The sequence below is a fragment of the Oncorhynchus tshawytscha genome, linkage group LG21 (genome assembly GCF_018296145.1).
Source record: "Oncorhynchus tshawytscha isolate Ot180627B linkage group LG21, Otsh_v2.0, whole genome shotgun sequence".
NCBI lineage: Eukaryota > Metazoa > Chordata > Actinopteri > Salmoniformes > Salmonidae > Oncorhynchus > Oncorhynchus tshawytscha.
The window spans coordinates 28183944-28198760 of NC_056449.1; the positions used below are offsets into that span (position 1 = coordinate 28183944).

Consider the following 14817-nt stretch of genomic DNA (forward strand, 5'->3'; position numbering starts at 1 on the left):
TCAGTATTCTCTTTTTAATAAAATGCTAATGATTTACATTCGTTGCATCTTGACATTAGATAAGGAATGTTCATTTCATGTTCAAGTGTTGTGGATTTCATGTTCAAGTGTTGTGGATTTAGAAGTCTGGCATTAGAATTGCAGTCACTCATATCTTGTTGAGGTTTTAGGTGAGCTGGAACACAAGGCTTGTCAGTCGTAGAAGTGATCAAACTCTTCTGAGTCTGTGTCCTGATTAGCCCCTTTCTTTTTGTGAAGTGCTTTTACTTCAGAGAAACTGTCCAAGTCTTCATCTATGGCTGAAAAGACAGATAGTACAGGTTAGGTTATAGATAGTGTGAGTAGCTAACCTTTTTAAGTTGTATCTATGGATACCTAAGTGCAGTCTGCAGTGATCTTACCTTTGGGTTTGACAAGGACCACTGTCTTTTTCTTTTCTTCTTTCTCTCTTAAAAGAAACAAAGATCCTTTTTAGAAAAATGTCCAGAGATAGTAATTTGGAGCAGTAATTTGTCAAAGAAATAACAACACTCACTGTTTTTCCTGAGACTTTGCTTGTGGAGCGAGAAGACTTTCAATATCATCATCCTCATCTGGAAAGGGATCCACAGACCATGAATACCCTTTCACTTTGTCATCTTCATCATCTTCACCATCATCATTTTCATCATTATCACCGATCACTTCTTCCTCCTCCTCTTCCGCTACCTCTGCCAGGCATTTGGATGACCTGAGAATCATAACAATTGAGTCATCATCATCATCATCATTGTCCTTATCATCACCATCATCATTGTCCTTATCACCATCGCCATCATCACCATCTTCATCATTGTCATTGTCTTATCATCATCATCAGTGTGTTTTACCTGTGTTCTGGTGGTGAGATGATGCTGTCGTCAGAGTCTCTCTCCTCTTCATCCTCAGGTTGCCCTGCTGCTGAGTCTTCCTCAGCATCCTGACAACGCTGCTCCTCTTCCTCTTCCTCACCACCATCTTCTTCACCTTCTGACCCCTCCTCATTATCATCTCTTTCATCCCCAACTCCCACATCCTCCTCTTCTATCTCTCCGTTCTGAGAAGTGTGTGATTCCTCTCTTTCGTTCTCACTCTCTTCATCCATGCCTCTATCACCCCGTTCAACCTCCTCGCGCTCTACATGCCCTTCTGAGTCCTGTGCCTCCTCTGCTTCCTCCTCTCCCCTCTCCCTGTCTTCCTCGTCCTCTGCCGTGTGCTCCCTTATAGAAACGCTCTCACTCTCTGGTTGGACTTCTTCCTCTTCCTCCTCCTCCTCTCCTTCTTCTCTGTCTCTCTGGTGTGCCTCATTGCCTTCATCCTGATCTTCTCCTTGCTCTTTTTCGCCTTCATGTTCTCCCATTCCCTCTTCTTCCTTTGTTTCCCTCCCCCCCTCTCTGTCATGTTTAATTTCCTCCTCCTCTTCTCCTGTTGCTCCCCCCTCCACACTGAGTCCAACCAGACTCTCCTCTTCTCCTGTTGCTCCCCCCTCCTCACTGAGTCCAACCAGACTCTCCTCTTCTCCTGTTGCTCCCTCCTCCGCACTGAGTCCAACCAGACTCTCCTCTTCTCCCTCTGTGGCCTCCATGGCATTATCTCCTACTTCTTTCTCACTGGCTACTTCCTCCCCATGACTCACTGACTCCTTTTTAATCATTGACGCCTGCATTTGACTTCTTGACTCTTCCATTTGACTCACTGCCTCTACCATATGACTCACTGATTCCTCCATGTGACCCACTGCCTTTGCCCTATGACTCCCTGATTCTTGAATTTGACTTGATTCCTTCTTTTGACTCACCGACCACTCCCTATCACTCCCTGATTCATCTCTATGACTTCCTGACTCCTCTGCACTGAATAGGTTAGCCAGTCCCCTACTCATCCTGCTCCTGTTTCTCCCTACCACCGATGTCCCATCCTTCTCTGAGGTTCGGACCACGGAGGCAGAAGATACTGAAGCCTCAGGAATAACCACCTCCCCGGATCCTGCAGAGGACCTGTCTGTTGCGCTCTGTCCTGCTCTTCCTCCATTCTTCTCCTTCCTCTTCCTCCTCTTCCTGCTACTGACGCTGTCTTTACTGGCCTGACTGGAGGTTCTGCTACTCTCACTGCTCTCTCCATGTCCACTCGACAGACGCACTGCAAACGCACACACACATTTGGGTTATGATGAGTTCAACAATTACATTTAGCAGTCAGCTCGGGCCAGTGTGGCCAGAGTTGACAGTTAGCTTGGGTTTAGTTGCTGGTTCATTGTTGGTTAGTGTACAGTTAGGCACGTTTAGATTATATGAAGCAGTTCTTACCTGGTTTGATGTCAAGCTCATGTGCCAAATCGCTGCTCTTCTCTCTCTTCTGTCTGTGTCCCACACTGCTCCCTCCTTCAGGACTAGTCGCTGCACTGGCCACCCTCCCCAGATCCTCCCCCGCCACATCCTGTACTATTCTCCATCCCTGGGTATCCGGCATGGCAGGGCTTGTCCAGGAAGTTTGAAGGCCCACTGGGGCCCTGAAATGGAGCCCAGCCGTGGCGACTCCAGCAGCCCATTGCATGGGGAACCCTGTCGGTGGTGCCTCCTGCTGGATCACAATGTGGTGTTTACTGGGGTTAGAGTAGGACTGAGGGGGCTGGATAGGGTAAGGCTGAGGGGGGTAGAGGGACTGAGGGTGCTGGACAGGGTAAGGCTGAGGTGGGTAGAGGAACTGGGGGTCATAGGGGTGGAGGGGGTGAGCGGGTTGGTGAGTCATGTCTCTTTGTTGGAGTTTGGAGTGCATTCTGGTTTGGGAATCAACCCATTGGGAACGAGCATGAATCAACCAGGAGGACTGAATTGAAGGGATGCTGGGATGATGGTGGCCATTTTGGATGTAGTCCTGGTGGCCATTTTGGTTGTGGTGTTCTTGATGCGCAGCGGCATTCTGGAGCTGTTGGACATGACCTAAAGAAAGAGAAATGACAGTGAGGTATGTTGGTGGGAGGTAAGGTGAACTGTATAAGGGTGTGTTGGTGTTACATGGAGAAAGTGGAGGTTGGGCTCCAATGGGGGGTCTGGAGCCCCTCTCTTCAGCATTGTCCTCCTCCATACTCCTCAGGCACTCCTTCAGGTGCTGCTCCAATCGCTGTGGAAGAAACTACAGGATTAACCTAGCCTGGTGTGTCTCAAATCACATCACATATGATATCTGTAAACATCTAATAAATTACTTGTTGTTATGGTGTCCGGCAGGGTAGGCCTACCTTGCGTTGGGCAGATAGTGTCTTCTGTTTGAGCTGCTGCTGCCAGCGAGGGAAGCTCTCCTCCAGATACCTTTCATACTCCACCTAGAGGGGTCAGTGGTCACAGTTAGGGATCAGGGTCATCTGGGGGCCCAGAGAGGGACAATGGTGAAGATTGTATGTAAGTGTTTGTGTTTGTCAAGGTGTGGAGGTAGGTGGATGTCTACCATTCCACATGCGGGTGGTGCATGCCATGTGTGTTCATTTAATTCTTTCATATTGGTGTCCTCACTTTTATGGTATTCATAGCGGCGTTGCGGGTGACCATGTCTCTCAGAGTGTCCTGGGCTCTGTCAAACTCCTGCAGCAGCTGCCTGTTCTGCTGCTGGGCCTGACGCTCTCTCTCACTCAGCTCCTGCCACCGTCTCTGCAGCCGCACAGCCCGGCTACTGCACACATACACACAGATAGGCATGCACGCACACACATACAGACGCAGTGGTGGAAAAAGTATCCAATTGTCATACTTGAGTAAAAGTAAAAATACCTCAATAGAAAAGGACTCAAGTAAAAGTGAAAGGCACCCAGTAAAATATTACTTGAGTAAAAGTCTAAAATAATTTGTTTTTAAATATACTTAAGTATCAAAAGTAAAAAAATAAAACAAAGTATGTAGTTTCATACAAGTATGAATAATTTCAAATTCCTTATATTAAGCAAACCAGACGGCACTATTTCTTGTTGTTTTAATTTACAGATAGCCAAGGGCACACTCCAACACTCAGACATCGGTTACAAACGAAGCATGTGTGTTTAGTGAGTCCGTCAGATCAGAAGCAGTATGATTACCAGGGATGTTCTCTTGATAAGTGCGTATGTTGGATCATTTTCCTGTTCTGCTAAGCATTGAAAATGTATCGAGCACTTTTGTGTGTCAGAGAAAATGTATGGAGTAAAAAGTACATTGTTTTCTTTATGAATGTAGTGAAGTAAAATTAAAAGTAGTCAAACATATATATAGTAAAGTACAGATACCCCCAAAAAACTACTTAAGTAGTACTTATTTTTACTTAAGTACTTTACACAACTGCACAGACGGCATGCACGCCGGCACTCACAAACGCACGCACACACGCACACACACACACACACACACACACACGCACACATAGTCTTTTATTCTTATATATTTTGATTCCCAAATAAAAAGTACACTGCTCACTCACAGGCGCTGATCCCTCTGTAAGGTCACAAGGTCACTCTGCAGCTTTATCCTCCTGCGCTCACTGTGGGGAGGAAGACACACAGAACAGACCTACTGAACATGTACTAATTATTTTATTTCCAGTGCTTCCCGACATGGATTACTCTATCATACAGGCGACAATGACCCCTGGTGGTGGATAGATTCTGTCTTTTTTCATACTGTACAATAAACTAAAATATACTTCTCATAATCAAAATAAGAGTGTTAAAAAAGCAAGTAAAAAAATAAAAAATACTTTAATATCATACTAGTAGTCACATCAAGTCACAGCAATCATTCAACCCCTGTATTATCTAAAATAAAAGGATACATGAGAGGTTCTCTCTGGTTTGCGCTCTCACCTCTGTAGCAGTCCTTCCGGTCCCTGTTTTGTATAAACACCTCGGTTATCCTCGGCACCGTCCATATACCAGGTAGACATAATTTATCTTTCACTACTGGCATGACAGGAACCACAAACCTTTGAAATCGAAGGCTCACAAACAGCCGCCTGGGATTAACATGGATTAAGGGTTAGTTGGATTACTCTCTCATAGGGGGAGGAACATGGGGTATATTGACATTACTGTCATCACAGATGAATTGGAGAAACCTTAGTATCTTTGCTGTCTTCACTATGAGTAAGAAAATATATAGGACAAATAATGTTACACTAATGAATAACCTCAATAAAATGAAAGTAATGTCATTTGAATGTCTGATAGTAAATAATAAACGTTCATATTTAGGAGAGTTTATTTTACTGTAAATGCACGTGACAATTTTTTGTTGTAGTACAGTCCTTTAGTCATTTCACACGGATCACTTACGCGCTATGTTAAAATATGGGGGACGGTTTTTCATGTAACACAGGATACACTGACAGCTCCACTTCATTTGTTTAATTAATGAAGACGCATTTGGTGAAAATACCACCAGCGCTTATCCACACACCGATTAATGTTAATGACAACAAACAAATTGTAGTTTAATGTATTTTACTCACTAAATCGTTAACGTCAGCATCAGATATCGTGTTAGTTCAAATCAAAACAGTGGCGACAACAAGGAAACATAGAGAACACAAGACCGACAAGGCACCATGACATGGTTTAGTTTCGCAGGTCGGGTGTGGGATCGCGTGGAGAAGACGTGTCTCCACCTGCCCATCGTTCTGAACACCGTTCTCGTGTTCTCCATCACGGCGGAGGTGAGCTACCTGGTCCTGGTCGAGGCGCCGCTCCAACCGGACCAGAAGAAGACCCAGTGGTCTACCGTGTGGAAGACTCTGCACCTCCTCGTGCAGTACTTCATGTTTGGCAACATCACATGGAATGCCTCGCTGTTTCTGAAAACCAGCACCAGCATTCAAGGAGTGTTCCTGGGTTCAGAAGGCATGGCACAAGGCTGGAGGTAATCTAAACAGACATAATGGTTCATCATTAGGACAAACAAACTGTTAAGACTGGTTGAATCACATGTGTGTTGAGACAATGCAATGATGACCGGAGGTATTTTCTCATCAATAGGCTGCTGGTATTCAAAACATTTTATGGGGCAAGAGGTTGTTCTCATTATTCAAATATTATTTCCCCAGTGTTCATGACGCTGTTATACCTGCAGTTATTACATTGTAACACACATCTATTCCACCCACAGGTACTGCTACACATGTGAGACCCACACTCCCCCGCGGTGCTCCCACTGCTATGACTGTAAGGTGTGTGTTCTGAGACGAGACCACCACTGTGTGTTCTTCGGCCAGTGTGTGGGCTTCCGTAACTACCGCTACTTCCTCAGCTGTCTGCTGTTCATGTGGACGGGGCTGCTGTACGCTGTAGTGATGAACGCTGAGGTCTTCATCATCATCCTGAAGGAAGGAGTCACGCTGCACAGCATCCTGCTACTTCTCATGCCCTGGATCATGCTCGTCTCTGGTTAGACTGGGAGGGAGAGAGGGGGAGGGTGTGTGACAGAAATAGAGAGGGAGAGATAGAGAGACGGGCGAGTGAGAGGTGTGTGTGTGTGAGCGAGAGAGAGATAAAGGTTGTGTGTCTGCAATACAGAGAAAGGTGTATTTGTGTGTGAGCGTTGTACTATTATCTGACCCTCTCTCGCTTCTCTCTCCTCCAGGTCAGGTGACAGCGCGGGCCTTTGCCTTTGCCTTCATCGCAGACACCTGTGTGTTGGGCTTCCTGCTGGTGGCAGCCTTCCTCTTCTTCCACCTTTTCCTCCTCCTGCGAGGCCAGACCACCAGAGAGTGGTACTCCATCCGCAGGCCCTACAACCTGGGATTACTGGGCAACTTGCGGCACGGCCTGGGTACCCGCTGGTACATCTGCTGGCTCTGCCCACTCATCCCCTCCCCACTGCCTGGGGACGGCATCCATTTCCAGGTCACAGAGTCACTGGAGTCGGATCCCAACCGCTCACGGTAACCCTGGTAATGTGACGGACACAGGTGTGTGAGGATGACAGTGACACCTTGCAGTGCAGGCGGGTGGTGTGGCTTCGTGGAGAAGTTTGACTGTAAATCTGAAAGCCTCTTCACCCACTGCTTTCCCTGTTTGTTGAGTCAGTGAGTGGGTGGGTGGGACGGCAGGTGTAGCTGCAGTATCTCAAGGTTGCTCTGTGGTACTTTGACCCATTGTCTATGTGCCGACATTATTTGATCCATCCAAGTCAATCAGCTAAATGAGAAAGCATGTATATATTGGTTTGCTTGCCTCAGCAGTTAAAACAATTAAATAAGCATTGAAATGTGAGTCCACTGAAATTATAAATGTTTTGATTGTTCATTGATTGTACTGTATTGATTTCTTGCTGAGGTTTGCTGTGAAGGTAGGATTGTCGATTTGGAAGGAGATCCCCCACACTTACTAGTGCTGGAACAAGTCTTTATAATGATGTTGATGTCTACTCTTTTCATTGTTATTTGTCCTGATTGAGTGTGCCTTTGATGTATTTACCTACAAAACCTGCCTTGCCAAACCACACATGTACACTTGGCGTACAGTTTATTAAGTACACCACCACGTTCACGAAAGTGGATCGCCCCTACAGACAATGAGTCACGTGGCCAGGGCTTGCTATATAAAGCAGGCATCGAGGCATTCAGTTACTGTTCTATTTGGGCTAAACGAGTGACCTAAGCGACTTTCAGTGTGTTATGATCGTCGGCGCCAGGCATGTCGACGCCAGTATCTCAGAAATGTCTGCCCTCCTGGGATTTTCATGCACGACAGTGTCTAGGGTTTCTCGAGAATGGTGTGACAAACAAGGAGTTTCTAGTAAGCAGCAATTCTGTGGATGAAAACAGCTCGGTGTTGGAGGAGGTCGAAGGAGAATGGCAAGAATCGTGGAAACTAACAGGCAGGCCACAAACAAACCAATAACGGCGCAGTACATCAGTGGAGCGCAGAACGGCAACTCGAAAGGCACAACCCAGAGATCCTTGTCATGGATTGGGCTACTACAGCAGACGACCACACCGTGTTCCACTGCTATCAGCTAAAAACAACAAGAAGTGGCTCCAGTGGGCATTCGATTACCAACACGGGACAATTTAGGAGTGGAAAAACATCACCTGGAACATGACAGCGATTTCAGTTTACTTGAGTGGCCTGCACAGTCCCCAGACCTCAACTCTATACAGTATCTTTGGGATAAGATGGAATGGGCAAAAGGGTGTCCGACCTGGTACCTGACATTTTTATTTAACCTTTATTTACTAGATGGGTGTACCTAATAAACTGGCAATTGAGTATGTTTTCACTTTATGTTGAGTTTAATTGAAGGCCTATTTATTGATTGTGTTTTTACCTCAGCTGCAGAGACATAGAGATTTATTGTTAATTGCAGCATGGTATGTTTTTCAAGTTTGAGAGGGATCTTTAAAGGGCCAATGCAGCCATTTTTTAGCTCAATATCAATTAAGTACCTTACTGTGATTGTTTTCATTTAACATGGTCAAAAATAGTTACTTTGCCAAGAGCAATTTCTCAAGCAATAATTTTGCTCAGACTGTCTAGGAGTGGTCTGAGTGGGAAAACAGAAAATGTGCTGTTATTGGCAGAGATGTTTGGAACTCTCTTTATTATTGGTCTATTAACTAATTTACCACCTGGTGATGTCACCAGACAGGCCAAAACTCCATCCAGCCAATACATGCTGAAATTACATGCGGTCTTTTCAAACAGCTCTTAACCTGAAAGGGTGTTTTCAGCATTCTCACAGTATTATTCCAACCTCATAGTGTGGAAATACAGTGCATTGAAAAGGATTCAGAACCCTTGGATTTCTTCATATTTTATTGTTCTTCAAGTGGGATTCAAATATATGTAATTGTCATTTTTTTGTCAACAATATACACAAAATATTCTGTAATGTCAAAGTGGAAAATGATATGTTTTTGTAAGATTAATACAAAATGAAATAACTATAGTCAGTTGTTGCATAAGTATTCAGTACCTTTGTTTAGGCAAGCCTAAATTAGTTCAGGAGTAAAATGTGGCTAAACAAATCACATCAAAAGTTAAATGGACTCTGTATGAAATAAATGGGCTGACATGATTGTTTATGACTAACCCTTCCTCTGTCCCCCATACAACATTTGTAAGGTCCGTCAGTTAAGTATTGAATTTCAAGCACAGATTAAAAACTACCAGAGAAAAGCCTTGTAAAAAAGGGCAGTAATTGCTAGATGGGTAACAATAACAAATCAGACATTGAATACCTCTTTAAGGATGGTTAGGTGAATAATTATGCAGTGGATGATATATTAAACCACCCAGACACATCAAAGATATTGTCATCCTTCTGAACTGAGCTGCAGGAAAGGAAGGAAACTGCTCAGGGATGTTTCCATGAGGCCATTGGGGATTTTAAGACCATTACAGAGTTTGTATATACATAACTAAAATATAAAAGCAACATGCAACAATTTCAATGATTTCTACTGACTTACAGTTCATATAAGGTAATCAATCAATTTAAATACATTAAGTAGGGCCTAATCTATGGATTTCACATGACTGGGCAGCGGCGCAGCTATCGGTGGGCCTTGGAGGACAGGCCCACCCACATCAGAGCATGGCCCACCCACTGTGGAGCCAGGCTCAGCCAATCAGAATGAGTCTTTCCCCAAAAAGGGCTTTATTACAAACATAAATACTCCTCAGTTTCATCAGCTGTCAGGGTGGCTAGTCTGACGATCCTGCAGATGAAGAAGCCAGATGTGGAAGACCTGGGCTGGCATGGTTACACATGGTCTGAGGTTGTGAAGCCGGATGGACATACTGCCAAATTCTCTAAAACGACATTGGAGGCAGCTTATGGTACAGAAATTAACAGTACATTCTCTGGAAACAGCACTGGTGGACATTCCTGCAGTCATCATGCCAATTGCATGCTCGCTCAAAATTGAGACATCTGTGGCATTGTGTTTGTTGTGTGACAAAACTGCACATTTTAGAGTGGCCTTTTATTGTCCCCGGCACAAGGTGCACCTGTGTAATGATCATGCTGTTTAATCGGTTTCTTGATATGCCACACCTGTCAGGTGGATGGATTATCTTGGCAAATGAGAAATGCTCACTAACAGGAATGTAAACAAATTTGTCAACAAATTTCTGGGATCTTTATTTCAGCTCATGAAACATGGGACCAACACTTTACATGTTGCGTTTATATTTTTGTTCAGTATATATTTTTCTCACGCATCTACACACAATACACCATAATGACAAGGTGAAAACAACATGTTTTTCGAAAATTGAATACAGAAATATCTAATGTACATATTGTAAGCATTCACACCCCTGAGTCAATACTTTGTAGAAGCACATTTGGTGGCGATTACAGTTGGCTGTATCCATTTTGCACATCTGGATTTGGGGATTTTCTCCCATTCCTCCTTGCAGATTTTCTCAAGCTCTGTTAAATTAGATGGGAAGCGGCAGGGAACAGCAACCTTCAAGTCTTTCCACAGATTTTAAAAAGACTTTGACTTGGCCCCTCAAGGACTTTCACATTTATTGTTCTGAAGCCATTCCAGCGTTCTTTTGGCTGTATGCTTGGGGTCATTGTCTTGTTCGAATGTAAATCTTCGCCCCAGTCTAAGGTTGTTGGTTCTCTGAAGCCGTTTCTCGTCAATAATTTTCCTGTATTTGGCTCCATTCATTGTTCCCTCTATCATTACCAGTCTCCCAGTCCCTGAATAGCATCCCCATAGCATGATGCTGCCACTACCATGCTTCACGGTAGGGATGGTGTTAGACGGGTGATGTGCTGTGCCTGCTTTTCTCCAGACATAGGCCAAAGAGTTACATTTGTATTTTATTTAAAAAATATATGTTTTACCTCCTTCATCATGGTATCCAATTGTTAGTAATTACTATCTTGTCTCATCGCTACAACTCCCGTACGGGCTCTGGAGAGATGAAGATCGAAAGGCATGCGTCCTCTGAAACACAACCCAACCAAGCCGCACTGCTTCTTAACACAGTGCGCATCCAACCCGGAAGCCAGCCACACAAATGGGTCAGAGGAAACACCGTGCACCTGGCGACCTTGGTTAGCGCGCACTGTGCCCGGCCCGCCACAGGAGTCGCTGGTGTACGATGAGACAAGGATATCCCTACTGGCCAAACCCTCCCTAACCCCGACGACGCTAGGCCAATTGTGCGTCGCCCCACGGACCTCCCGGTCGCAGCCGGCTGCGACAGAGCCTGGGTGCAAACCCAGAGTCTCTGGTGGGTGGCACAGCTAGCGCTGCGGTGCAGTGCCCTAGACCACTGCACCACCCGGGAGGCCCTAAGAGTTACATTTTTGTCTCATCAGACCACATAATCTTTTGCCTTATGATCTCAGTCTTTCACGTGCCTTTTTGCAAACTACAGGTATGCCGTCACGTGCCTTTTTCTTAGGAGTGGCTTCCGTCTGGCCACTCTCTCAAAATGCCCAGATTGGTGAATGGCTGTAGAGACTGTTGTCCTTCTGGCAGGTACTCCCATCTCAGCCAAGGAACTCTGTAGTTCTGTCAGAGTGGTCCTTGGGTTCTTGGTTACCTCCCTGGCCAAGGTCCTTCTTGCCCGGTTGCTCAGTTTGGTCAGACGGCCAGCTCTAGGCAGAGTCTGGGTAGTTCCATTTTTTTTCAATTTCCCAATGATGGAGACCACTGTGCTCTTGGAAACATCCAACACTCTAGAAATGGTTTTATACCCTTCCCCAGATATACACTGAGTGTACAAACATTAAGAACACCTGCTCTTTCCATGACATAGACTGACCAGGTGAATCCAGGAGAAAGCTATGATCCCTTATTGACGTCACTTGTTAACTTCAATCAGTGTAGATGAAGGGGAGGAGACAGGTTAAATGAGGATTTTTAATGCTTGAGACAATCGAGACATGGATTGTGTATATGTGCCATTCAGAGGGTGAATGGGCAAGACAAAATATGTAAGTGCCTTTGAACAGGGTATGGTAGTAGGTGCCAGGGTCAGCCTGCTCATTAGGCAGGACAGCTCGTGTACACTAGCATGCGGTAAATTGCCATGTACTGTGAGCACGGAGATAATAGTAACATAATATTCAGTGCCTGTCTAATTTGAGTGTAATGAAATCTGTTTCTTGTGAGGTATTCCGTCCTCTGATACAGAGAGCTGTGAATGCCTGTCTGCAGATGAAGAGGTCCCAATGAAGCATGGTGGTTCTCAGTCCTGGTCCTGGGAACTCAAAGAGGTGCACGTTTTTGCCTTAGCACTACACAGCTGATCAACTCATCATCAAGCTTCAAGTGGTATTTATTTATTCATTTGTGATGCCATCCTTGATATTATCCTGCTATTGTCACAAGCTACACATGCACATGTGTGTGTACCTGCATCTATCCAATGTTATCATGATGTTATAAGTGATAATGATTACTAATGACATTATTGTTCATATTCCTACAGATACCTTGTAACTGGAGATTGCTTCAAAACGATTGCCTACAGTTACCGTGTAGGGCACTGCAAGGTTGGGTGACCATGACCATCTCGGACTGCCTCCTGGGGGAATTCAGGCATGTGAAGGCTACCTGTGTCCTGCACAACTTCATGAGGATGGACACAAGGACCAGGAGGGGATCTGCAGCTCGCCGTTGTGTGCCAGAGGAGAAGTCTGCTGCTCTGCACAATGTTTCAAGGATGGGGTGCAACAACGCAGCAAGAGAGGCAATCCGTGTGCGGGAGATCTTCACCTCCTACTTCTTCAAAGAGGGTGCTGTCTCCTGGCAAAATCATAGACTACACTATGCACAACCAAAGGCTATTTTAAGAGCCATCCACATTGCAATAAGAGTATTCTTCAATTTACTTAGCTATGTCAACGGCAGTTATTCAATTCCCAGTTTCTCTCCATTTGATTTCTACTTCTCAGTTGAGGTTGCTGTTTAGGTAAAGGTGTGATGTCTATACAAAAACAAAACAGGCTATTTTAACAGTTAGACACCCTATAACCCACACCTACACACTCGCGTATCAATCTGATTGATGGATTGTGTTGTGCAGTAAGCAGGCTCAGGTGTATAACTGTGGCTCCTTCCAACTTCAAATAGGCATGAGGGCCAACCATGGAGAATAGTAAGACACTTCATTATTTCTATAACTACGCTATATTATTTGTCCTTGTGTGTCTGTGCGTGTTTTTCAGCATAAAGTACTTCACTTTATCCCTATCTCCCCTTCTCCCTGAATCCTCTAGGTTATATCAGATGTGAACAGGCTACATAGAGGGCACAACATGATCAGAGGTGAGAGGTCACTTGGTCGGGTCAACAGGAAGTATTATTATAGATATGCTTTACATTGAAATACAGATAGAGATATAGTAGTCCCAGAATTAATGATCCAAGGCCAGTTATGCATTTCACCTCCTGATGATTATGATGACTGACAGTGTTAGAATAAAGAAAAAACACAAAGCTTAAACATGCTCTCTCTTTCTCCATCTGTCTCTCGTCTGCAGGTATGTTTTGATGTGAGATGCCAACCCCCAGTCCCGTCATCGCCACCTCACCCGCTCTTAAGATAACCTTCGGGCCGACTGGGGGCCTAAGGCTGGTTAGGAGACTAAGCTAGAGACACTATTATGTAATTGTGATGAACAGAGAATATTAGGGTAACACTGTGATTCATTAATCATATACGGTCTAACCTGCTTCTCTGTTCCCTTTTTGTCTTTTATACCTTTCTCGCCACCTCTTTCTTCCTCTGTTTTTATAATGCACACCAGATGTGCATTTAAGTGCAGATTATACTTGTATTTATAAATATAATATTACAATTTTAATATTTATAATGTAAGTATTATGTATTTATAACACTTGGATAATGAACTTCTTTCAATAAAGCGTTTCACTTTCTCTACTGGTTGAAATTAAGACTCATTTGATGACACCTATCCTGTGTTTATCAGATCAATGCAGATGAAGGAAATGAGATATTGAGATGAACCGGTTTTAGAGTATTTACATGATGCATATGAAGTGTAGTGTACTGTTTTTTAAATTATATTTCTGTATATGTGAATTAAACATCAGCCTTTAACTAATTAAATCATGTTTCTAGTCTATTGCATAGTTACAATGTGTACCCATTGATGTACCAGGATTGGTAAACACTGTTGAAGTGTATAATTGTAATACATACATGCAGACACAGCATCATTCAAAGACTGGAATTTGATACTCCTGGTATTGGATATGACTGAAAAAGAATCTCAGACATTCATACCTGAACTGCACCTTTATTTGCAAAGGTAGAGTACTTGATCAGTGAATATATTAAATGTACAGGCTACAATGTGGGGATCTCATGCATGGTAATAACTACATGTATATACAACTTGCAAATGTGGTTTCTACTGACAATTGAGATGTACAAACTATGGCATAAGGGGATGACAAGTGGATAAGAGGCAATCCGTAATTTCGATTAAGACATTAATGAGCAAGCTAAGATGGACGTAGTCATAACTATTTGTTCAGCACTTTTGAAATGTACAGCGACAGAATTCAGAACATGGGCCGTTCTTACAGTGTGTTTCCTGTACACCAAGTCAGAACCGTAGAATAAATAAAGGGGGCTTATAAGCAGACAATGAAAGCTCTTCCGATATTAGATGATTACATTTCTCAAAAACAGGTTATAGGCTACATGCAGTGGCAATTTTAGCATGTAAATCTTGGTGGGGAAAACTCACCCATTTTTTTTTTAGATGCATGCCAGCAAAGACAAATTAGCTAGCAACAGCAAGCTAGCTAAATAGGACAAATTAGCTAGCAAGTGCA

The 14817-nt window shown here is 44.0% G+C and overlaps 2 protein-coding genes across 3 annotated transcripts; one reads left to right on the plus strand and one right to left on the minus strand.

The window, feature by feature from the left end:
- Nucleotides 1-37: 37 nt before the first annotated feature.
- LOC112221141 (glutamic acid-rich protein) lies at nucleotides 38-5024 on the minus strand. 2 transcript variants are annotated; one of them, XM_024383274.2, is made up of 10 exons: nucleotides 4844-5024; nucleotides 4462-4521; nucleotides 3528-3684; nucleotides 3257-3340; nucleotides 3033-3138; nucleotides 2325-2957; nucleotides 870-2157; nucleotides 536-730; nucleotides 402-448; nucleotides 38-299 (listed from the first exon to the last, which is right to left on the minus strand). In XM_024383274.2, exons 1-10 carry the CDS (start codon nucleotides 4921-4923, stop codon nucleotides 193-195), a joined length of 2757 nt encoding a protein of 918 aa, XP_024239042.2. In that variant the 5' UTR covers nucleotides 4924-5024; the 3' UTR covers nucleotides 38-192. The 2 variants fall into 2 exon arrangements, with proteins under 2 accessions (XP_024239042.2, XP_024239041.2); XM_024383273.2 differs by having other exon boundaries at nucleotides 2325-3138.
- A 323-nt stretch (nucleotides 5025-5347) lies between these two features.
- On the plus strand, nucleotides 5348-8249 carry zdhhc24 (zinc finger DHHC-type containing 24). Its single transcript, XM_024383281.2, has 3 exons — nucleotides 5348-5894; nucleotides 6141-6418; nucleotides 6615-8249. Exons 1-3 carry the CDS (start codon nucleotides 5584-5586, stop codon nucleotides 6917-6919), a joined length of 894 nt encoding a protein of 297 aa, XP_024239049.1. The 5' UTR covers nucleotides 5348-5583; the 3' UTR covers nucleotides 6920-8249.
- Nucleotides 8250-14817: the final 6568 nt, after the last annotated feature.